Source organism: Corythoichthys intestinalis, chromosome 21 (genome assembly GCF_030265065.1).
Source record: "Corythoichthys intestinalis isolate RoL2023-P3 chromosome 21, ASM3026506v1, whole genome shotgun sequence".
Lineage (NCBI taxonomy): Eukaryota > Metazoa > Chordata > Actinopteri > Syngnathiformes > Syngnathidae > Corythoichthys > Corythoichthys intestinalis.
Genome location: NC_080415.1, coordinates 21,024,252 through 21,048,661, shown reverse-complemented (window position 1 = coordinate 21,048,661; position 24,410 = coordinate 21,024,252). Strand labels below are relative to the sequence as shown.

Here is a 24,410-nt window from a genome sequence, read left to right as displayed (position 1 = left end):
CGAAGCAATCAAATCAAGGAGACGCACAGAAACTTTCGAGGTCAGACAGAAGTAAGCAAACCAAGCAGTGATGGCACACAGACAACATGGATGTAAAAGAGGCGCTAACAAACAAGAGCAGAGCACAAAAGCTGAGTGTGCATGTGTATGTGATTGGAGTCAAATATCTTCCACTTAATGTGTGCTCTCCTTTCTAAATGTTTACTCAATGTGTACACAACATGTTTGCGTCAGTGGTTTCCGGATGCGTGACGTACCTTTCCGCACATTCCCATCTGTGGCTCGGAATTCCCTGGTGTTAAGTAGGAAGCAGGCGCGGTCCTGCTGGTACCGTTCCCGGGTCGGACCCCGCCCAATTGGGCTCCTCTCGTCGGGGCTGAGCACCTGGTCGATGGTGGGGCAGTCTTCGTTGGCCAGTGCGGCCGAGGCTGCGTCGCCGTTTTGCTTGGAATCTGCACAGGGAACGGCCGTGTGCATATTGCAATGGTGAATTTGACATGTTAAATACATCACAGTACAATGGGTCAGCTTTATCGTACTGTTAACAGAAAATACATTCTAGGTTAGTACAGACAGATTATCAGTCTTCAGTATGACAGGCTGCGAAGGACTTAATTAAGGAGTGGCTCTCATATACTATTGAAATACTGTACTCATACAGTGGTATGAAAAAGTATCTGAACCTTTCGGAATTTCATTCCTGCATAAAATCACCATCAAATGTGATCTGATCTTTGTCCAAAACTGTCTGCTTTAACTAAAACCACCTAAAGATTTATAGGTTTTCATATTTTAATTAGAATAGTATGCAAACAATGACAGAAGGGGGAAAAATAAGTAAGTGAACCATCAAATTTAATATTTTGTGGCAGCTATAACTTAAACCAGACGCTTCCTGTAGCTGCAGATCAGTCTGGCACATCAGTCAGGACTAATCTTGGCCCATGCTTCTCTACAAAACTGCTGTAGTTCAGTCAGATTCCTGGGATGTCTGGCATGAATCGCTGTCTTTAGGTCATGCCACTGCATCTCAATGCGATTCAAGTCTGGACTTTGACATGGCCACTCCAGAACGTGTATTTTGTTCTTCTGAAACCATTCTGAAGTTGATTTACTTCTGTGTTTTGGATCATTGTCTTCTAACAGCATCCATCCTCTTTTTAGCTTCAACTGACTGACAGACAGCCTCAGGTTTTCCTGCAAAACATCCTGATAGAGTTTTGAATTCATTCTTCCGTTAATGACTGCAAGTTGTCCAGGCCCTGAGGCAGCAAAACAGCCCCAAATCATGATGCTCCCTCCACCATGCTTCACGGTGTGGTTGAGGTTTTTTTCCTCCACACATTAATTGTGTGTTACTCCCAACAACAAGTCTACTTTGGTTTCATCAGTCCACAAAATATTTTGCCAAAACTTCTGTGAAGTGTCCAAGTGCCTTTTTGCGAACATTAAACGAGCAACAACGTTCTTTTAGACAGCAGTGGCTTCCTCCATGGAGTCCTCCCATGAACACCATTCATGGCCATAGTTTTACATATAATTGACGTGTGCAGAGAGATATTGGACTGTGCCGGTAATTTCAGTAAGTCTTTAGCAGACACTCTAGGGCTCTTTTTTACCTCTCTGAATATTCTGCGCTGAACTCTTGCCGTCATCTTTGGTGGACGACCACTCCTTGGGAGAGGAGCAACAGTTTCAAACTCTCCATTTGTAGACAACTTCTCTGACTGTCAACTGATGAACATCCAGACTTTTAGAGATGGTTTCGTATCCTTTCCCAGCTTTATACAAATCAACAATCCTTGATCACAGGTCTTCAGACAGCTCTTTTGACTGAGCCATGATGCACATCAGACAGTGCTTCTCATCAAGACATTTCTTAGTAGGTGAGTGTTTTATAGTGGGCAGGAGAGCTTTGGACCACTCATCAGTGATTAGGCACACGCATGACTTAAAATGTTTGACAAAAATTGGTTTCAATTGCTCTTTAAGTCTCCTTAGGCAAAGTTTTCACTTACTTATTTTTCCCTCTTCTGTCATTGTTTGCATGCTATCCTCATTACAATATGAAAACCTATAAAAGTTTGGGTGGTTTTGGTTAAAGCACACACTGTATTTTCATCTGTGTGATTTTGACAAAGATCAGATCAGATTTGATGGTAATTTTATGCAGAAATGTGAGAAATTCCAAAAGGTTCAGATATATTGTAACTAACTTGTTAAACGCTCACAAACACTACTGAAATACATTTTTATCATCTGGCTAGATGGACCCCTTCTTGTTCCTTTACTCTACTGCATCTTTACAGACTGTAACCCCGTCTGCTAATTCCCATTAGCAGTCCTGGTGCATCCTGTCTATCTGTCCTGGGAGTGGATCTCTCCTGACTGTGGTACTCCCCAAGGTTTCTCATTTTCTCCCAAAGAGCTTGGAGTTTTTGGAGTTTTTCCTTGCCGACATGGTGGGTCCAAGGATGGGGGATGCCCAGGACTTGAACTTTATTTATTCATCTTGTTTACTTCATTTGCTGTTTCTGACTGTGTATCATATTCCCTCTGCAAAGCCCTTTGAGACAACCTTGTTGTGATTTAGGGCAATACAAATAAAATTGAATTGAATTCTCAAATGCTACCCCATAAACACTACAGAAATGCTCTTAAAAATACTTCCAAAATGTATACACACAAAAACTACAGAAACCTACACACTCACTCAAATTATTTTACACATACAGTGGTCCCTCTACATACGAAGTTATTTCGTTCCAGGACCTTATTTGTATGTCAAAATGGTCATATGTCAACCAGGATTTTGCCATTAGAATACATTGTAACTCCATTAATTTGTCAGCCTGAAACACACAAAATCTGAAATACATGAAATCCTTAATAATTACTGCTGGTACTATTGCGAATAGCAATGACTCAGAGAAAAACATAAATTATGAATAAAATTGGAATAATAATATAATAATAGTAATACTAAAAAAATGAAAATAATACCTGTAATAATCGGGTCACGAATCGGGTTCTAATCATATGTATTTTTGCATGCTGTACCTGAACACACCACGTGGCTGACGTGAGTGAGGGAGGACTTTTAACTTTCACTTCACTTTTTCAGCTGTGTCGGACAGTAGGCATGATGTGTTGCACAAGTTCTGAAATAAATGACCAAAAACCTGACGAAGCTGGCGATTTTTTTGGCGATGTTCGAATAATAACCGTCTTGCGGGAAAATAAAGAAATTGCGGCTCTGTCATAAATCATCGTATTTCAAGCATGTCGTCGGCTATAGAAACATATGGTGAGTCAAATTTTACTTCGGCTATTCAAAAGTTCGTGTGTCAAAGTGATTATATGTCGAGGTACCACTGTACATGAAGGGTTTTCATTTTCTGACCTAATAGTGGATTGTGCTCGAACACAACAGAAATGAAACACTGCCAAGCACTGCGAAACACTGTCACGTGTGAGAGTCTTTAAGTAATCTCAAAGTCCTGCTGTCTGCGCAAAACTGCTGAAACACCCACATAGGACATCTTTGCTCTCATACACTATACTGAAACTTTGTCCCGCATACATACATACAGTGGGGAGAACAAGTATTTGATACACTGTACACTCTAATGAAATTGTCTCTCTCACACACTTATTAAAAAAAAAAAAAAAAATCAAATGCATTGCAGAAAAACTTGCTCAAACATTACTGAAAAGCGTATACAGTACTGTACTGAAATGCTTTCTCTGAATCACGATGTATGGCAGTATACAGTATAAAGGCATTTCAGCTGGTTTTGTTTGAAAATTACCCCTTACAACCCCTTCAAGTTCAGAAGCACTTTTACAGTTTGAATGCTAACAATTAAAAGCAATTATACTGCATTTAATCATTTGACCTTTTGGATTAACAAGTTTAGAATCCTTTGGAAGCTTGCTTTATGGATAAACTTTGTAACCATGTAATGTAATTGCTGTCTAAAGTATATTTGTTCAGCTTTAAGTTAATTTCTCCAAAGAATAGTAAGATGCGGCCTATCAGTAGTAGTAAAAAAACAGGAATTAGTCAAATGTGGCTAAATCACAACATCCTGTGTTAATAGCTAATGAATCCGCCAACGAGAATTTTTGATGAAGTAGGGGAAAGCAACTCAGACAAAATGTCATAAAACCGCTGATGAGGGCAATACTTTTCAGCTCCCTGATGACCATCATGATGCATTAAAGGTGCACCGACACATGTAAAAAGCAAACCAAGAGGCAAATTACCTCCCTTCCTGGTTTTATTGGTGACGCCATAGAGAAAATATGCCAAGTCAGCGCAATTTGAAAGGCATTCAGCTGTTTTAATAGATAATGGAGTTCACTCCCCCCTATTATTATGGAGTGTTTGTTTGTTCCTGGCTGGCAGATGGGTGCCTGTAGGCAAGCGTGGACCTACCAGTTGATAATAAATTACACATGAGTTCTGATGGGCTTGGCGATTTCCTCCAGGGTGGATTCAGAGTCATTTGGTGATAGTCACCACCTCTTGTGACTTTCTATGCGCAATCCTTTGTGCTCAAAGGTCACTTGTGAGTTTTACAATAGACAGATGGACATTTTGTAACCAATACAATTCTCATGTTTCTGTTATAATTATGTTATATATTATTTGTGTATGTTATTGAAGATGAATTTAATTAACCAACGACTTAAATATTAAATTCTCAGTTTAGAAGGCAGTCAATTTAACTTCTTGTCATATCAATTAAAAAGATTTGGGTGCAGCATATTACCGTATTGGCCCGAGTATAAGACGGCCCTGATTATAAGACGACCCCCTCTTTTTCAAGACTCAAGTTTGAAAAAAGACTTTTTGATTAATAATTATAACAATATATTTGAGAGAAAAAGCATGTTATTTTGCCTCATTCAAATCTTAACATCTGAACATTTGAATATGTAAACTAAAGTGCAATCGCATTCGTAAATGAATGGCTTTTGGTTTTTGAAATGTAAATAAACTAATCTATTGTAATAAAACAACAAAATTGTAATAACTGCATTAACCATCAAAGTGAAGTCTAACTGTTACTGTAGTTTTGAAACAAATCTGAATAAGGAAAAACATTGCAATAAGATAATGCAAACTGGTTAAACTAAAAAGAGTAGCTGAGATCTGGCATGACAGAACATCGCTTCAATGATATCTGGCGCCATCTAGCATCGTGAATGGGTATAATGTCTAGACCGTGAATATAAGACGACCCCCTCTTTTTCAGTGTTATTTCAATGCAAAAAAACACTGTCTTATATTCGGGACAATACGGTATTTGTCTTTTAATTTTATTATTTGTTAGGTTTTATTCATCTAAATGGTTGATCTGTAATTGCTATGCACATCTGGTATTTTATCATACTATAAGTGCAGTCCACTTTCCTTTGTTGCTCTAGGACCTGTTTGACATCACGCCAGTGCTACTTTCTGTTTGTTTCAAGCGTTGCTTTAACATTGCGAAGTGGGGGTGAATGCCAATTAGCATTTCATAGTTTGACAGTGACAAAATGTAAATGTCAGTTGGAAGAAAAACTATGGTGGGATTGATGTTAACGGAGGGAAGTAATATCTATCTGTCCTATTTTTACTTCATTTTATTAATATGACGTATAATATATGTTTTTTATTATTATTTTGGGATTTGGAAGTATTTAGGGGTACTTGAAGGACTAATTCCAATTTACGCGAAAATTCAGGTTATGTCGCAAGCGTGGGAACAGAACTCGTTCGCAACCCGGGGACTACCTGTATATATAAATTATTAATAAATCATTTTTAAAAAGGTACAATTTCTGAATACACTGTACATACAGTATAGCTACATACTATGTATATTACATTGAAACTAAGGATGTCCCCGATCCAATTATGTGATCGGAAATCGGGCTGATCGCACCACATTTTAAGGGATCGGAATCAAGTGAAAAGGATTGGGGGGTTTTCTGTTTTTTTTTTTCAAAGGGCTAAAAAGTATCAAAATAATCCAGAATTACAAGCGTATTGCCCAAAGAAACTAAAATATATACGTTTTACACTCGCGGAAAAAGCGGAAGAGGAAATACTGCAAACAGGACATTACTGTAATATGTTTGGAAATTGTGTTCAAATTAATAAACAACAAAAAAATTTCAGTATAAGGTTATCAGATCGGGACTCTGTAGCGGGAAATTCAAAATCAGGTGACTCACACTCGGGTGCAAAAATATGCGATTGGGACATCCCTAATTGAAACGTACATGAAAAGCATTAATAGACATCTTTACAAAATTGCTACTATTGCTACTATCAAATTACACGAAGTACTACTACGAAAATAAGTAACCATTTTTGGTACTTTGAGCATTTTTCATGTCTTGCAGCAAATACAGCAAATACTTTAAATGCCCTTAAATGAAGGGTTTGTTTGGAAGGATTTATAATAGTTTATAGAATTTTAAAAATTTTCCTTTACTCACATGAAAAACATCACACCCACAGTTGAAACATATGTATGTATATTGTGAGTTGAAGAAAAAAGAACAGACTTGCTGTTTATCTATGTGCAAAAATGATGTGGCGTAAATGCAGTAAAAACATTCATAGGGTTTACTTTAGGGCTGCAACGATTAATCGAATAACTCGAGTATTCGATTAGAAAATAAGATTCGAATTAAGTTTTGCTGCTTCGAGTATTCGTTTAATTAAAGTGGTGGTGTAGTGGTTTGTTTTGAAAGTATTTGCATTTAGTTTTTTGATTTGGGTGGATACACTGCCCTCTTGACTGCCTCATTTTACATGGCTGAATCCAGCTGCTCCCTGTTAAGACCAACATAAGCTATGTTTTTGTTATACTAATGTTTTTTTTAATGCATTCATAACAGTTTAGAGGTATATTTGGCCGTTTTTTTGGTGGGAATATGTGTCTGAACCATTTGTTAAGAGCATTGTAAAAAAATGAATAAATGAAAAATAACGTTATTTTATAGAATTTCAGCTAGCGAACTTTTGCTATGTAAGTTAGCCAACTTTTGTTCTACATAGACATTTTTTTTTAATACCGTTTGGGGCTCAGCTCAGGTGTTTTAAATTTTTATGTTCCTTATCCGATTGCTCGATTATTCGAACTAACTAGTTAAACGATTACTCGACTACTAAAATAATCGATAGCTGCAGCCCTAGTTTACTTAAATCTATCTTTTAGATTTCACTTGTTGCAGTGGTGGAACTGTATGGCTTTTTGTTAATACAACTACAGTATATGACTTTTCTGAACAATTTGAATTATTGTATGTGACCTCAAGGCATTTCTTTGCCCAACCTTGTGCAGAACTTTCAAAAAATGAGTTAGTTTTAGAAGAGGAAAAAACAAAATCGCTCACCTCTGTTGATTTCTATAATTTCTTCTTGGGCGAGAGGACAGTCACCCCCTAGACCCCCTGAGCCCATGACTCCACCTAGAACATTTCCCAAGAGCCTTTGCGGTGAGGCAGTAGCCATGGCCAAGGCATCCGGCTTGCAGTAGTTGGGAGACCCTGGCTGTGGTGCTCTCGGAATGTGTTTGTTCTTCTTTTTGGGCAATTTTTGCTTGGCCATGGCCAGAGAATAGTACATGCCGAAGTTGTTGACAATGACGGGAACGGGCATAGCGATGGTCAGCACACCGGCCAAGGCACACAGAGCCCCCACCAGCATCCCAGACCACGTCTCCGGGTACATGTCTCCATAGCCCAAGGTGGTCATGGTCACCACAGCCCACCAGAAACCGATGGGGATGTTCTTGAAGTTGGTGTGGGCGTTCGCCGCCGGGTCGTCTGGGTGGGCGCCAATCCTCTCGGCGTAATAAATCATCGTGGCAAAGATTAGGACTCCGAGGGCTAAGAAGATGATGAGCAGAAGGAACTCGTTGGTGCTCGCGCGGAGGGTGTGGCCGAGGACTCGCAAACCCACAAAGTGGCGGGTCAGCTTGAAGATTCGGAGGATTCGGACAAATCGCACCACGCGGAGGAATCCCAGGACGTCCTTGGCGGCTTTGGATGAGAGACCGCTCAATCCCACCTCCAGGTAGAAGGGCAGGATAGCCACAAAGTCGATGATGTTTAGGGTGCTTTTGAAGAACTCGACCTTGTCGGGGCAGAAAATGACTCGCAGGAGGACCTCGATGGTGAACCAGATGACGCAAACGCCCTCCACGTACGTCAGCCAGCTGTCGGTTACCACCTCGTAGACGATCTCCTCCCGTGTCAGGTTGCCTACCGTCACGTTCTCAGTCTTGTTGAGGATAGTGTTGAAGGCCTCGTGCGTCTCCATGCAGAAAGTGGAGATGGAGAGGAGGATGAAAAATAGGGAGCCAAACGCCACATACTGGGGAGACGAAGAAAAGAAAGCAGTTAGGTACAAGTTAGTACAAAAAATGTTTGTGAAGATGTGCGGAAATACAGCAAATCATAATACAATCATTTAGATTTTTTTCTTAATTATTTTAATATGGTGAATACATAGACTTCACTATAAGTTGACGAGATAGCTGCTACAGGCATTGCGCCATGGCTTCCCAAGGGGAGCCGGGCCAGGCAGAGCGTCGTGGAACTGTGATAAACTCAAACATTCCGCATTCTAACGCCGGATTTAAGGCCGAGTTATACTTCAGCGTCAGACCTGCGCCGTCAAGGAAGACCCGAGTTATGACCCTGCGCCGTAGCCTGACGCGCTCCTCTCGAATTTTCTAACCTTCGCGTCGCGTAGACGCGTATGACGTGGCAGAAACGGACTGTGATTGGTCCGCTCAGACTGTTGTTTCTGGTTCAGCGCGAAATCACCACCAGTTTGAAGCTAGCCGCCACAGCTAGCTCTCTCCACCCGAGTCTAAAACTCTCTGTACGGCATCAAAAGTCGGCCAGACCGCCTCGAAACCGTCTTCTGCGTCGCCTGCCCCTCAACATTTGTATGTTCAATATTTATTCAGTGTTGATGAGCAGAATATTTACTTTCAAGAGTTCCATCTTGCATTGTTTATTTTTTTCCCCGTTCAACTAGACTAGCGGAAGTCAACAAGCATGCCCCAAGACCGTACTAACATAAGGCTACACCCCACTAGTGGCTTGGCGGTGAATTACAGAGCAACGCGTTCCCTCACCGCAGAACTATCGAATGTCGAATGACGCCGTAGTCGCTGCGCCGTCACCGCAACGCGGGAGTATAACTCACACAAAAATACACACGGTCCCAGGCTTCAACTGGGACCGTGTGCTTTGGTCAGATGAGACCAAGATTGAGATTTTTGGCAACAAACACTCTAAGTGGGTTTGGCGTGCCATGAAAGATGTGCATGCTGAAAAGCACCTCATACTCACTGTGAAGTATGGGGGTGGGTCAGTGATGCTGTGGGGCTGTTTCACTTCCAAAGGCCCTGGGAACCTTGTTAGGGTGCATGGCATCATGAATGCTTTGAAATACCAGGACATTTTAAATCTAAATCTGTTGCCCTCTGCCCGAAAGCTGAAGATGGCTCGTTACTGCGTCTTTCAGCAAGACAATGACCCTAAACATATGGCCAAATCTACACAGAAATGGTTCACCAGACACAAAATCAAGCTCCTCCCATGGCCATCTCAGTGCCCAGACCTTGTTTTGTTGGCAAAAGGGGGTTGTACAAAGTATTAACACTAGGAGTGCTAATAATTGTGACACACATTATTTGATGTCAAATAATTTTTTCTTTATGTGGGATTTTTCCCCACTGAATGAATGCACTTGTATTATAGGTTGGATTTTTCTATTTTTTTCCATTAAGGTCCCATATTATTTGAATTAAAAAAAAATATTAGAAGCTAAAAAACATCTTTTTCAGGGGTGCCAATAATTATGGAGGGCACTGAATATGCCTGAGGGAGGTGCCTGTTTTGTTCTAAGTCGCTAGCGGCTTTGGTTTTGAAAATATTTGAATTTTAAGTTTTTGAAAATACAAATACAAAAAATAAAATACAATTACATACGCTTATTCATGGTTTACCCTAAAGATAGCCGGTTGTCTCTGTCCACCTAATTTTGTTCTGTATATATTGTAATAAACTCTACACTTGTCCAGGAGATAAGTCAAATCTCTGGACTTTAATGTAATTAGATTCTAGGTATTGCCTGCTTTACAATGTCCGGATGGAGTTTGTGAAAGAGGATACAGGAGGAGCCAGAGACAGAGAGAGAAGAACTCCTAATCTTACCATATACTTCATAATTTAGATAATTGTCAAGTAAAATTTTCTACATACACTACAGTACATACACACACGTTGCACTTGTTGAACCTTTTATACAGTGAAACGTGCCACTTTGTTTGACTGCATTTTAGTCAGTGTGTTTTATGAGTACAGTTGAACCCCTATAAAGATCTCTTCCTTCCTCGAGAGTTTATTTTCTAAGCATGGAGACTCCTCCCATTACTCACAAAGGCAATTTTCTGTGTAAACTGCAAGTGTACTTTCTATATGTACCGAAGCAATTGTCAATGAATCAATTCCATTGTGTGTGCGGTTACCGCGCAATCTTTTTCCCCGGTGCAGTCCCGTCCAGTGGGGCCGCAGTGTGTATTTATAGATGCAGTATACTTTGTGCTTCATCAAATAAATAATGAAACACAGACCATGCCCAAAGAGCAAAAAGAGAAAGGTAATTCATAGTTGAGTGGAACCCATATATAAGGAGCCTGAGTGCGGCTTAGTGTATTCTGTGTGCCACTGTGTATTTTTTGACTTTATGCGCTTATGTAATATACAGAGTAAACTTCCTTAAAAGTGGCGTTTCAGTTGTACTCATTGGAAAGGCTATTGACACATTTATTTTTAGAACACATGAGCTAACGTTCCACTAAAAGAGGAGAGTTGGTCAATGCCCAGCAAACATGGCCTGCAGGTGCATCTGGAGGAGTCCATTAAAGAGGCAGTAAAGGGCCGCATTCATGCACACATTAGTTCAAGTACACCACAATAGTCTACTTTTGTATCCCAAAGAATTCCACTTCCTTTTCTCTTTCCATCTCTTCCCTGTACCTCTTTTCTCCTCTGCTATGTCTGACCTACTTTCTCAGATTGCTGCAGTGCTCTCCCCCTCTATCGCCAAACACGCACACACGCAGCTTCTCAATCACCCTCCTCCTACCACTACCCCCATGCCGGTGTGTCTCGGGGAAGCAGGATAGCACCAGCGGGACCTGCTCATTACGCTTCCTCATTGGCTTGGAATTTCACACGCACAAATGAGGGAGAGCGGAAGGAAAAGAATAACGTGTATTACCCTTAAGTGCTATACCATTATTTCTTATGACGACGGGTGTGATGTAAGGCATACTGTACAACCACGCATCATATTGGCACAAAGAGCACTGATAATTCACCATGTAGCACATATTTTGTTCCCAGGTTCTAAACTATTTCCAAGTTTGTTTCATCGCATTGACGGATAAAAACACTTTTGTTTCCCAAAAACTTTGTGGTCGCGTCTTTGAAATTCTATTTTCCACTTTTTTTTTTGACTGTTGTACTTTCCTTTTTTTTTTTAAACCTGTCCTGTTCAGCTGCTTGACACAGAGAATGGAGATCTGAGCGCCCAATTGTTCTGAACAGTTTTAATGTATCACATAGGAGTAGAGGTGGGAATCTTTGGGCACCTAACGATTCGATTACGATTCAGAGGCTACGATTTGATTATAAATCGATTACTGATGCACCACAAACCCTCCCCGCTTAAAATTGTTCAAAAATACTCTCAGGCTAAACAAACTACTATTTCAGTATCAAGTTAACCGTTTAAAACAGTAAATAAAATACTCAAGTCCCCGTTCTGTATCGGCAGCTTTAAATTACATTCAATTAATTTCATGTTGTGAATCAAACGTTAAAGTTGTTAAAATTGCTCCCGTTATTCCATAATTTCCCTTCTGTCTACTTTCGACGTGAAAGTTTTAAAACTGTTTCATCATTTAAAGATAGATTCAAGTCAAGATTTTGCCGATTTTTTTTTTTTTTTTAGATAAAAAGTAATTAGGTTCGCTACAAAAGAGCCTTCTAGAGAAGTCTACTGCTTTAAGATGGCGCCTATTTACTAGCGCGGGAAAGTGTCATTTCGCATCTAGTTCTTGGTATATGATCTAAGACGACCGTCGTCTGTCATTTCACATCTAGTTCTAGATATACAGTTGTGGTCAAAAGTTTACATACACTTGTGAAGAACATAACGTCATGGCTCTCTTGACATTCCAGTTATTTCTACAACTCTGATTTTTCTCTGATATAGAGTGATTGGAACGGATACTTCTTTGTCACAAAAAACATTCATGAAGTTTGGTTCTTTTATGACTTTATTATGGGTTAACGGAAAAAAGTGATCAAGAACCATGTTTGACTGTGGGAACCATGTTCTTTTATTATTCCCCTGTAAACCCTATGTTGATGCCTTTTCCCAAAAAGCTCTATTTTTGTCTCATCTGACCAGAGAACATTGTTCCAAAACCTTTTTGGCTTTCTCAGGTAAGTTTTGACAAACTCCAGCCTGGCTTTTTTATATCTCTGGGTCAGAAGTGGGGTCTTCCTGGGTATCCTACCATCGAGTCCCTTTTCTTTCAGACGCCGATGGATAGTACGGGTTGACACTTTTACCCTCGGACTGCAGGACAGCTCGAATTTGTTTGGATGTTAGTCGAGGTTCTTTATCCACCATCCGCACAATCTTTTGTTAAAATCTCTCATCAATTTTTCTTTTCCGTCCACACCTAGGGAGGTTAGCCACAGTGCCATGGGCTTTACACTTATTGATGACACTGCGCACGGTAGACACAGGAACATTCAGGTCCTTGGAGATGGACTTGTAGCCTTAAAATTACCCATGCTTCTTCACAATTTTGCTTCTCAAGTCCTCAGACAGTTCTTTGGTCTTTTTTCTTTTCTCAATGCTCAATGTGGTACACACAAGGACACAGAACAGAGGTTGAGTCGATTTTAATCCATTTTAACTGGCTGCAAGTGTGATTTAGTTATTGCTACCACAGGTAAGTAACAAGTGCTGTTAATTACACAAATTAAAGAAGCATCACATTATTTTCAAAGGGTGCCAATACGTTTGTCTGAAGCATGTTTGGAGTTTTATCTAAAATGATAATGATTTTTTTCCCCCCATTCTCTTTTGTGGTTTTTTTTTCATTGCAAGAAAAAAAATGAATATATTACTACCAAAGCATTTGTAATTGCAATTATTTATCTGACAGAATTGCAGGACTGCCAATACTTTTGGCCAGCAGTGTAGTCTAATTTTAACGAAACCAGAATTTTACCTTTTTAGCCGCACTTTTTAATTTAGTTTGGACCCAAGCTACACAAATAAAATGATTACAACCCAGGAACATTTTTTTTTTCTGTAACATGGTGTAAGAGGCCTTAGGAGTACTTTTTGTGTCATTTCTTGATAGTTTCTGCCTGCAGTTTTTTTTTTTTTTTTTTTTTTTTTTTTTTAAACAATAGTCAGACTATAAATGTCTACTGATGAAAAAATGAAAATAGAACAAATTAATCTTAGTAAGCCTGTTTTGTTAAAGAATGGAATGCTCTAATTGTTCAGTGTGGAAGAAACTGATCACCCACAAAACTAAGTGCGTAGTTTAATTTCCGACTATTAAACTGCTTAGTCAGCTCATTGTTGTATTTATTGCACCACCCATGGCTCTGACATGTTTAAAAAAAATGGGAAGATGATGCAATCAAAGTATGAAAAGCTTTTAGTCTTGTGCATTTGCAAGGATAGAAAACAAAAATATGTCTAATACGCTAGCTGCATAATTTGTGGTATTAAAATAAACAATAATTTCAGGACCAATTGAGTGAAATTGGATGATTTCCCATGACACAGCTGATGACACTTTTTTTTTTCAGTTTTTGTTGAATGTGTTCTTAAAACTGATTCTATATAATTTTTGGTTGCCTATTTGAATTCTGCCGTCAGTGTTTTTCCTTAGTTTTCATACAACTGACATTGCTGATATAGTCATATTCGATATATAAGATTTTCCATATATTTTCACCCAATAGCAGTTTATAACTTATCAGTCCTTTGCATAGTTTTACATTTTTCTGAATCATTAATATTAAAGTGTCATAGTTGACTGATTTTCAGAAATTTGCCAGCAATGTGACGTGCTGTACTGCACGTACAGCACATGTCACATTGTCCCTATTGGTGGTCTCCTGTATCTGCAGTTGTCCAAAACATGGCATAAAATGTATTATTTTGCTATATATAGTTACTTTTGGGCTATTTTTTAAGTGCAAGCTATAAACCCGCTATTAACTCATTGGCTGCCATTGACGCAGTGTTAATTTCGTCAACCAACAATTTTTTCATGACGATGACATCAAAATGACAAGCTAAAAATGTGTCTTTGGAGACTAAAACATAACGAGATGTATGCCAGTTGTCATCTCGTCAGAAGATAACGAGATGAAAATTCACCAAGTTTCCGTCATGTTCAAAACGTGTGTCATTTTCTTATCATATGTGTAGCACGCATCTTATCAGTGTTTGCTCGTGTCACTCATGTGATGTGCTGTGCCTCGCCACGACTGCTGGTGAGTACGCGTGTGCCCATTCCAATCTCTTTTTGTGAAACGCATGTGTCAGGTGCTGCTTGGTAAGTTTTGTTTTCTTATCTTGGCTATGACATGTTGCTTTAGTCTTTATCATCACACACTAAACTAACTTGTAGCTCTAGCATAGCGTTGGCATTAGCATAGCGTTCACATTAGCATTAGCATTTAATGCGGGGACTCGATGAGTGCCTTCTTAAACTCTTGGAAAACTTTTACATACAGTTCGCGGCGTCTCGGTGAGTTTAATTAATTGCAAATAATGTGCTGTTTTCCTGCTGAGTGCGTATAATTACCTTCATGAAGATGTTGTTGTCCTTGTAGACTCTACAATTATGTGTTTGCCTATCAATGTTCATCCGAAATTGTCCGAAACCTTTTATTTATTTATTCATTTATTTATTCATAAACTAAAACTTTTGAAGTTTATAGACGAAAACATTTTGAGAATTATCAACTAAAACTACACGAAGACGAACCCTAATATATGACTAAGATTACTAAGTATTTTCGTCCAATAGCAGAGGCGGAGTTTGACTTTTGGGGCGGGGGGGGGGGGGGGTCACAGTGTGTTGATGACCCCGAAACGCAGTGTCAGCAATAAAATTAACTTACAAGAATATTTATAATAACAAGTTTAAAATGAGCATTTTTTTTGTTTGTGTTTGTTTCCCATGATTCTTGAGGGGAATTCTAAATCAGGCTGCTTAGGACAGCTTTACTTTTCGCCAAGATCGTCATTCATTGAATATGGTACCGCCCGCCGGTGTCGTGCCAAATTACCCCCGCCAAAAATGGAATCCCCTGGGTGCGCTGTACTGATTTGCTTGATTTCCGTGTTTTGGTGATTTAGTTATCTACGAAGTTTTAAAACATGGCCCATCCATCCAAAAAACATTTTTTTCTGTCGAATAACATAACATACGTACTGAACGTAAAAAAAAAATAAAAAAAATTAAAAAGGCAATGTTTTACCGTTTTACTCGTAGGATGACCTATAACTGTTATTACTGTAATTCAAGTCCTGTTTGGAGTTTCTCCAGTTTAATAAACATTGATGTCCAAAATATATAATGATTATATATAATAATATATGGTTCTTTTCTGGCTTCAATTAATTGTTTAAGTTGACATAACTCATAACTAAAGAGTGTGTGTGCGCTCCCGCGGCCGGGGGATGCAATTTTTGATGGGGGTAACTACATTGGCAAGACACCAGTGATGGCTCTGTTGTATAATTAGCGTCTTTAGTGGGGCAAATTGTAACTCCGCTCACCATTTTGGCGGTGCTCTCTGGCATTTCCTGGTTGACATTTTCAATCCTTGGTTCTTGCTCAGAAGCTGTTGTCGCTTTTGAAAGCTTAGGTTTTGAAAAAACTATGTATATCCATCTTGCCTCTTTGATCATCGAGTGGTTTTGGCTTAGCAAAGCAAATGACCGTCTAAGGTCACATGATCTGCCCGAAAAATATTTTAGATCCATTATTTTAAAAAATGTATTCTTTGTTCATTTCATTCATTTTTGTTGTTTTTTTTTTTTTTTGCTTTACAACTTTTATAGACAATATTTTACCGGAAAACTCTTAATTTTAAAATCATATACATATAGTAAAGCCAATTACATGCAATGACACTTTTTGGCCACCAGGGAGGTGGCCTGGCCCCCCTTGCCCGCTGTTAAACTCCACGTATGTCCAAAAGACTAAGACTCAAATTAAAACGGCTGCCATAAACAACACTGCACTGACGGCAATATATTAGACGTCCATCCTCCCACATCAAATAAATTGGACCTTTACTAGTGAAAAACTCATTAAAAGTATCAATTTCAGTACACAAACACTTGAGCAGGATTGCAATGTGACTGTTACTGCATCGACAAAAAAACTTGCTGCAACACACTCCGACAACACAGCCACAAATGCTATTAATATACAGTAAAATAAAACAAAGCCTTTTCAAGTAACGCCCAAAATAACACAGCTTTCTGCTAATTACAGAGCATTATTTTTTGTACCAAATCCCACCGAATTCTCAGGAGAGCAGGCTCAGTGCGCGCATAAAGGAGAAAAAGAGTAGCCAAGCTACAGTAAAACACAAAAGAGAACATAGTGGCAAAGCTACAGTAGCGTCGTCTATGTAGGATACGCAGGTGGAGGCACAGGAGGGGGTGGACAGGTGGGAGGGAGACCAGACGACGATTGCGTGGAGATGCATGAAGGAGAAAGTTGACAGGGACAAAATGCAGTATAAAAATATGAGAGTGGTGAGTAAATGAAGGTCCAAAAAAAAGCTTGAAACAAATTTAAGACTTTGGAAAAATCAAATATGCTAATGTAAATTAAAAAAAAAACAAAAAAACTGTCGATTGAAAACAAACGACAGCTTTGACAGAGCGAAGCCTGGATTAATATCATTACGAAATGCTGAGTTAGGTATTTGAATGCTGCAAAAGTTGTGTCATGGACACAGTAGTCAACTTGAAAACACTAGAAAAAATAGATTTGGAAGAGTACACTGCCTTTGATCTCATTTCAAAATAGCAGCAAAGCAAGTCAAGCATAATGAGTTTTCTCAAAGTAAATTGAAGTGCGCAAATGTAAAGGCAGAAAACAAATCAGTGCAAGAAGATCAGTTTCTTAGATGTTGGCAATTAGCTATATGTTGAAGTAAAGCAAACAGTTTGTTTTTCTTTAAGTACAAAAGCTTTTGAGTGGCAATTAGACAAAAAATGAGGATGTATTCCACAATTAGATGGACAGACGTGTTTTTATATTGCCGATTATCCAATATGTTGCAAGATTTTGCATTGATCTATTTTTAGTAGGGATGTCGCAATCACATATTTTTGCATCTGAGTCCGAGTCAGCTGATTTTGAGAATCTGCCAATCCGATACAGGGGGGAAAAAAAGTTTTTTTTTTTTTTTTTTTTCTTTTATTTGAACAAATGTTCCAAACATGTTACAGTACTATACTTTTTACAGTACAGTAGTACCTCTACATACAAAGTTAATTCGTTCCAGGACCTTGTTTGTAAGTCGAAACGGTCGGATGTCGAGTAGGATTTTCCACCAAGAGTTCATTATAATTCCATTGATCTGTTGCACAGCCCAAAAACATACACTAAATCCTTAATAAATGCTACTGGTACTATTGCAAATAGCAATTACACAAAGCAAAACAAATAAATTTTGAATGGAAATCAATATAATAATATAATAATAGTAATAATAATAATACCTGTAATAATGTAACGGCTCGGGTTCTATTGTGGCAGATGTGTTTTGTAGGTGTACCTGAACGCACCTTGACAGAGTGAGAGAGGACTTTTTACTTTCACTTTTCATGTTCAGCTGCAGCGGAGAGTAGGCATGTTGTGTTGCATAAGTTCTAAAATAAACCTGACGAAGTTGGCGATTTTTTGGCGATGATACGATCATAATAATTGTCATCTTAACTTATAAAGACTGGCGAACCGAGGTCAGAGGAGGACCGTCGGCATCGTAGACATTCTACAGCCATATTGTCATGCCAGTTCATTCATCTTCAATGGCGTACCGCACGCAGGCTATTTTTAGACCGTGACATCGCATCGTAAAGCGGAAGTAAAGCCGAAGTGGGACATTATAGACCCGCCCTCGCATAGACCCAACGTAATTTGTTCTACTTTTCTACAGTAATCTTTCAAAAACGAACATGACGATCACGCATTGCTTTTTTGGAACTTGTAGAAACGACTCTAGACATTACGACACATGAAGTATGTTTTTTTCATACGTTTCCGGAAACCAAAAACTTGGGAGGAAAAAATGTGAAGACCAAATCAACTTGCGCGGACTTTAACCTCAAAAATGGCGCGATCGGCCCAATTTCCGATCACATAATCGGATCGGGACATCCCTAATTTTTAGAGTTAGCATCAAGCCACTACATGTAACTGCACCATACATGCATCATTTTAATATTACGCATAATAAGTGAGCTGGTCCACCATAACTAGACGCAACTCGTACTGTCAGAATTTGATTTTTTTTTTTTTTTAACCATTTTATCACATTGAATGAGCGTGAATTTTGTCAAATTGAAATGAGATTAGGTTCTTCGGTTTTGAAATGCTAATCAAAAGCACAATAAGCACAGCCTTATATCTCATTTCGACAGTTTTTTGAGTACTTGGTTTCGGCGGAGTGGCTAGCATATAGTCACAGTAGGGGCAGAATGATCCATTGATCTGGAGTGATACATCAATTGATTAAGCAAATTGATCAAAATGCAAACATTTTTTTTTAAAATTACATTGGGCTAATGTAGTTATATAAGAAGCTACGTACTTTAGGTAGCGCGTTGCCGCATCCGTTAAAATCAATAGTATTAAAAGATCATCAAATTATAATCAATAGAAGAATTTATACTAATGCTTCGTCGTAGCTCCCAGCTAAGGTGTATGTAGTATGTAAAGTGCGTAGCAGCTCAGAGCTACCTTACCTCTACGTATTATTTGCCAGTTTCTAGTAGCAATAGTACGATTAATCTCATAGTCCTTTTTTAAAATTTATTAATAATGGCACTAACACTCCGTCGTATCAACGTGCATCATTTGGTTTTTTTTTTCACGTGCTTCACTAGTAACATGTGACATTTATTCATCTACTCTGCTGTGAGCACCAGCCAGCCATCAGCTGTTATGCGTATAAGCTTCATCTACACCCAGTGAACATGAGTTCTCCACTGCAGGAGATCCTCCAGTGGAAAACTGGACACGGGAAAACGGTTTCTGATTTTATAACCCGCTGCTAATCTGGACTGGGTTTTATGAATTGTTTTTTTTATTTTGTTTGATATTCTGCACCAGATTAGCCCATTAGTGGGTGCCCAATAACATGTAAAAATGCCCACAGCATAAGACACTCTAAAGCATAGGCAAAAGAATATGTGTAAATGTTTTCTCCGTGAGCTTTTGAAAAATAAACATCTTTGTGAAAGTACACTCCTGTGGAAAGAAACATCATATTCAAGTTCATAGACTGATATTTATATACAAGTTAAAAATAGCCTTGTGAGACACTTAAAAAATAATGGAGTAGTTAAGAAATTAATATCAACTATGCAATTTCTTTTACCCTGCCTATTAAAAGAATCGGATTCGACAATAGTTTGGAAGGGGAAACGAAACGTGGAATCGAACCGGAACCGTTCAGATTCAAATGACGCCCAACCCTAATTGTATGGTTGTGAAATTTTGGGTTTACAACTCTACTACTTTGTAGATTTTCTGATGGTTTTAGTCCCCATATGACAATCCCCATAAATAATTACATCTGGTAGATATAAATGTTCATGGATGTGATTCCACCCGGTGAGTGGACAACCTAAACAACGTGCGCGCAGGTGTTTGTGGCTGCGTGCTCACCTAGGTGACCAACACAAGTCATCTTCTGCACAAAAGTCAGGACGCGAGCCAGACAAACGATGTTTGAGCAGTTGCCAGACACACACACAAGCACGAGTGCCGCATAGAGGGGACGGCGTCAAAAGAAAGAGTTGGAGGACGACGATAAAAAGGAGGAGTTGCAATCTGTCATACTTATTTATCTCCTCTCCCCGCGTGCATCCCTGCATCATGAGTGCGTGCATGTGCCTCTGTGAATATACGATTTGCCGGTGCACTGTAATACAGGCGGGGTGAAACCTATAATGCTCTCAATTCCCTACAGTAAAGCCCGACGCGTGAGACACCTGCAGCCAGAATGACCTTCAAGGCCCGATGGAGTTCCGCTCGCTCGCTAGACTCTCAAATTAGATTCTGAGAGATCATCAACATAAATTCAAAAGGTTGAGAGTCAGACAGAAAAAGAGCGAGAGAGAGAGCGAGAGAGAGAGAGAGAAGGAAGTTGATGGAGCGTTGATTGTGTTTGGACGATGAAAGTGAAAGATTGGAGAGGAAAGCGATGGTGAATGAAGACAATGGCGTTCTTCTCACCAATACCATGCAAGAGAGGATGGCTGCAATGAGGGGAGAGGACAACAAAAGGGGCAAGCACTGGGGAGGGGGCGGGAGTGCGATATATCCACATTGAGATGGTCGCTGCTGATTTGTGCGGCGCACCACGCTCTTCTTAACGGGACCCTAGTGGTGCTGTGTTTACTGCGGCACCATCCAGAAGAGCTTTATCATTACAGTATTACACACAGCACCCCCCAACCCCTGCCTGGCTCTCGGTCGCCATGGCAACCGCTGCGTTAGCCTCTGCTTTCAGACACCAAGGACAGGACTGAGCCAAATAGTGTTCCAATGCGGCTGCAATGACTAACCAGGTTTTCATGCGCAGGAGCCAAATTAGGAGCGAGGGTGTCAAAAGGGGAGTGACCTTCACAAGGTTCAAATGACTTCAATAATATTGAATAGACATGGATTAGGTTAAAGATGAAGGAGTTTTTTTTTCTTGCAAGAAGGAAGACCAACTACACAGCAAATGATAAATACACATTGAAAACCTTCTGTGTCTCTTTTTATACATTATTAAGTCAAGCAACATTAGCGTCACTAAATTTGGACTATATTATGCATATATTTATGGTCCTCCTCTGACTTGGTTATCCTCCCACCAACCACACACATACTAACTGAAGTTACTAAACTCATTGTTGTCGAATTAGTTATGTTTTTTTTTGTTTGTTTGTTTGTTTTATTTACCTAAAATATTTAACCCATTGACTGCTGTTGATGGCGTTAGACATCCAATTCTTTTCCAATTCAACTTGTCAGCAATCATTCGCTTGTATTTATTGATATACAGTAGTACCTCTATATACTAAGTTAATTCGTTCCAGGACCTTGTTTGTAAGTCGAAATGGTCATAAATCGAGCAGGATTTTCCCATAAGAATACATTGTAATTCGATTAATTCTAGAGATGCACGATACTACACACACAGATAATCCAGATAAAACGAAATTCAACCAATAATGCAATCCGATAATTATATACTTGATTTAGCCTTCAAATGTGCGCAATAAACAGTTTTGTCCAATTCTGCTAGTTTTAAGGAGGTGTTTTTGCAGTGTAGTGATGTGATATATGTTAGGAATGGCTTACTTTTAAAGGCATTTTTGTGCAACTTGGGTGTTTAGTCTCTAAGTAATTGTTGCCAAAAGCTTACCATTACACAATGTCATTGCCATTGTTTAGATGTTGGAATTTACTACTTGTTCTGTTGGAATTTACTACTTGTTCACATTTGATGTGGAAAAAAATAGCACAAAATTACTTTTTTGCACAGTAGCTTTAGATCTTTGTATACTTTAAAATTTTATATACATATTTGAATAGAATTATCGGCGTGACATTATCGGTTATCGGGTGGAAGGGGCAGGAAATGATCGGTTATCGATATCGGTTGAAAAATGTATTATCGTGCATCACTAATTAATTCGTTCCACAGCTCTAAAAACTTCGCTAAATTGGTGTGATGGGGACGTGCCCCTAGTAGATGTAACGTTAGAGCAGTGCTTCTCAATTATTTTCTGTTACGCCCCCCCAAGGAAGACGTAAATGTTTCGCGCCCCCCCAACTCTCTGCCGCCACTGTACATAGTATCATTTGTCTATAATATTACTATTATAAGTACGCCTCAGCCTAACATTGTGTCCTTTTTTTTCTATTAAAGAAAAAAGTAACATAGATCAACTTATAATAAAGTATAACTTTATAAACTGTGTTTTGTTTGTAACAGAAAAGACTTAACGTGCATCAATTTGCCTGAATTAAAAAAAAAAAAAAGTCACATCCAAACTGTAAAAATACACTCAAGGTACATTTTTGACCATTTGATACTATAATACAATAAAATTAAAATAAAATATAATAAAATCAGTAAATAATAACAAATTCAAATTGATTAGAAACATTTACTCTTGAGGACAATATAAAAAAAAATTGACCGAAAAAACTAAACTGAATAGAAGGGGGGGGAAAGTGTCTTTGGACAGAAGGACAGTTTTTATTTTCGCTGCTCACGGTATCACCACAGTGCTCATTGATTTACTGATATAACACTGACAAAGTGGGACGATTGTGAAAATTGGCAATATTCGGCACGTTTTCGCTGAAAAACAATCAAGCGGCTTACCAATGAGATTGAGGTCTAATGTCTTTAAGAGGAGTCTTAATTGATTTGGCTTCAGACTGTCCGCTATAATCATTTTTAGACTCAGTAAACAGTGGTCTTTCGTCATCTCCCACTATATTAAAAGTCAAAGCCAAAAGGTAAACGGCCCGAAAAAGCACATTCTCAGCGGCCGAGGGAGAACCGTAGGGGAGGGCGGTCGTCGTGACGATCCCAAGCCGAAAACGGCACTTCTCGGGCGGACACGAGAGAACCGGAGAAGACAGTGGGTCGCTGCGTGAATCCGGCCGGAAAACGGCTTTCGAACGGCGCACCGCTCTTCATATCACGTTTCTGTGTGCTCTTGCTTAGTTCAAAAATACTGCCCACTGCCACCCACTGAGCGGATGTGCAAGTATCCTTTATTCTAGTACGGAAAAAAAAAAAAGCATGCTCCCCGAGGCCACATGCGCCACCCCAGGCATCGCTCTGGGGCGCGCCCCACTATTTGAGAAGTACTGCGTTAGAGTGTGTGCATTAGGCCAAACAACATTAGTTTGGCGAAGTACCCTTGAAAATGGCATCTACTGCGAAGAGTAGCTTACAGAACCTGTCGTGTTTGATGGAGACCTAGCCCAGCTGTTCAATTCGGATACAGAAGATGAGGACTTTGATGAATTTGTGGATTGATTAATGTGAGTTCTTTGGTCAATTCTTAAATAAATTACAATTGAACTCAGTTTTGCTGACGCTGCCCTTTAAAAATAAATAACAATAATACGCTTGCGCGCAGACTAGCATGCCTTTTTCATGCGCCCAATAATGCGTTGTGCCTTGTGTGTTTGTTGAATACAAAAATATCACCTGAAAATGACACTGCGCCTTTTAATATGGCAAGCTCTATGGTCGCGGAAATACGGTACGTACAAATTTAAATGTGCTGTGATTATATGTTGTGGCTTTGAGTACTCCACAACAACACGCTGGATTTCAATTTTTTTTTTTACAATTTTCCGGAATACAGTGGAACCTCTACATGTGAAGTTAATTTGTTCCAGGACTGTGTTTGTAAGTCGAAAAGGTCGTATGTCGAGCAGGATTTTCCCTTAAGAATATATTTTAATTCCATTAATTCATTCCACAGCCCAAAAACCTACACGAAATCCTTAAAAAAATACTGCTTGTACTATTACAAATGGCAATTAATGGCAAATAAATTAGAAATAAAAATCATAATAATATAATAATAAAAATTCCTGTAATAATGTAACGAATCGGGTTCTAATGTGGCTGACGTGTTTTGCGTGCTGTACCTGAACGCACCGCGTGGCTGACGTAACAGAGTGAAAGATGCGGTAAAGATTTTACTTTCTCTTTTAATGTTTTGTTGTTGGCGTCAACTGCAGCAGACAGTAGATGTGTTGTGTTGCACAAGTACCTAAATAAATGATTGAAAACCTGATGAAGCTGGCAATTTCTTTGGAGAGGTTACCACATAATTGTCATCTTAACCTCTAAAGACTGGCGAACGGGGTCGGAGGAGAACCGTCGAGATCGTAGACTTTCTACAGCCGTATTGTCGAGCCAGTTCATGGATGCGCACAGCATGCACATCTTTTTCTATCATTTCCACCTTCATTTCATTGGTAAGCGCCACCATT

The 24,410-nt window shown here is 39.2% G+C and overlaps 1 protein-coding gene across 9 annotated transcripts in view; it reads right to left on the bottom strand.

The window, feature by feature from the left end:
- The window catches only part of kcnc3b (potassium voltage-gated channel, Shaw-related subfamily, member 3b), an 86,372-nt gene that overhangs the window by 21,588 nt on the left and 40,374 nt on the right, over positions 1-24,410 (bottom strand). For all 9 annotated transcript variants that reach the window (XM_057825578.1, XM_057825580.1, XM_057825581.1 and 6 more), the window contains 2 exons: positions 7,399-8,380; positions 258-452 (listed from right to left, as the gene is read on the bottom strand). In XM_057825578.1, the coding sequence (XP_057681561.1) occupies positions 258-452; positions 7,399-8,380 (1,177 nt within the window). The remainder of the gene's footprint in view (positions 1-257; positions 453-7,398; positions 8,381-24,410) is intronic.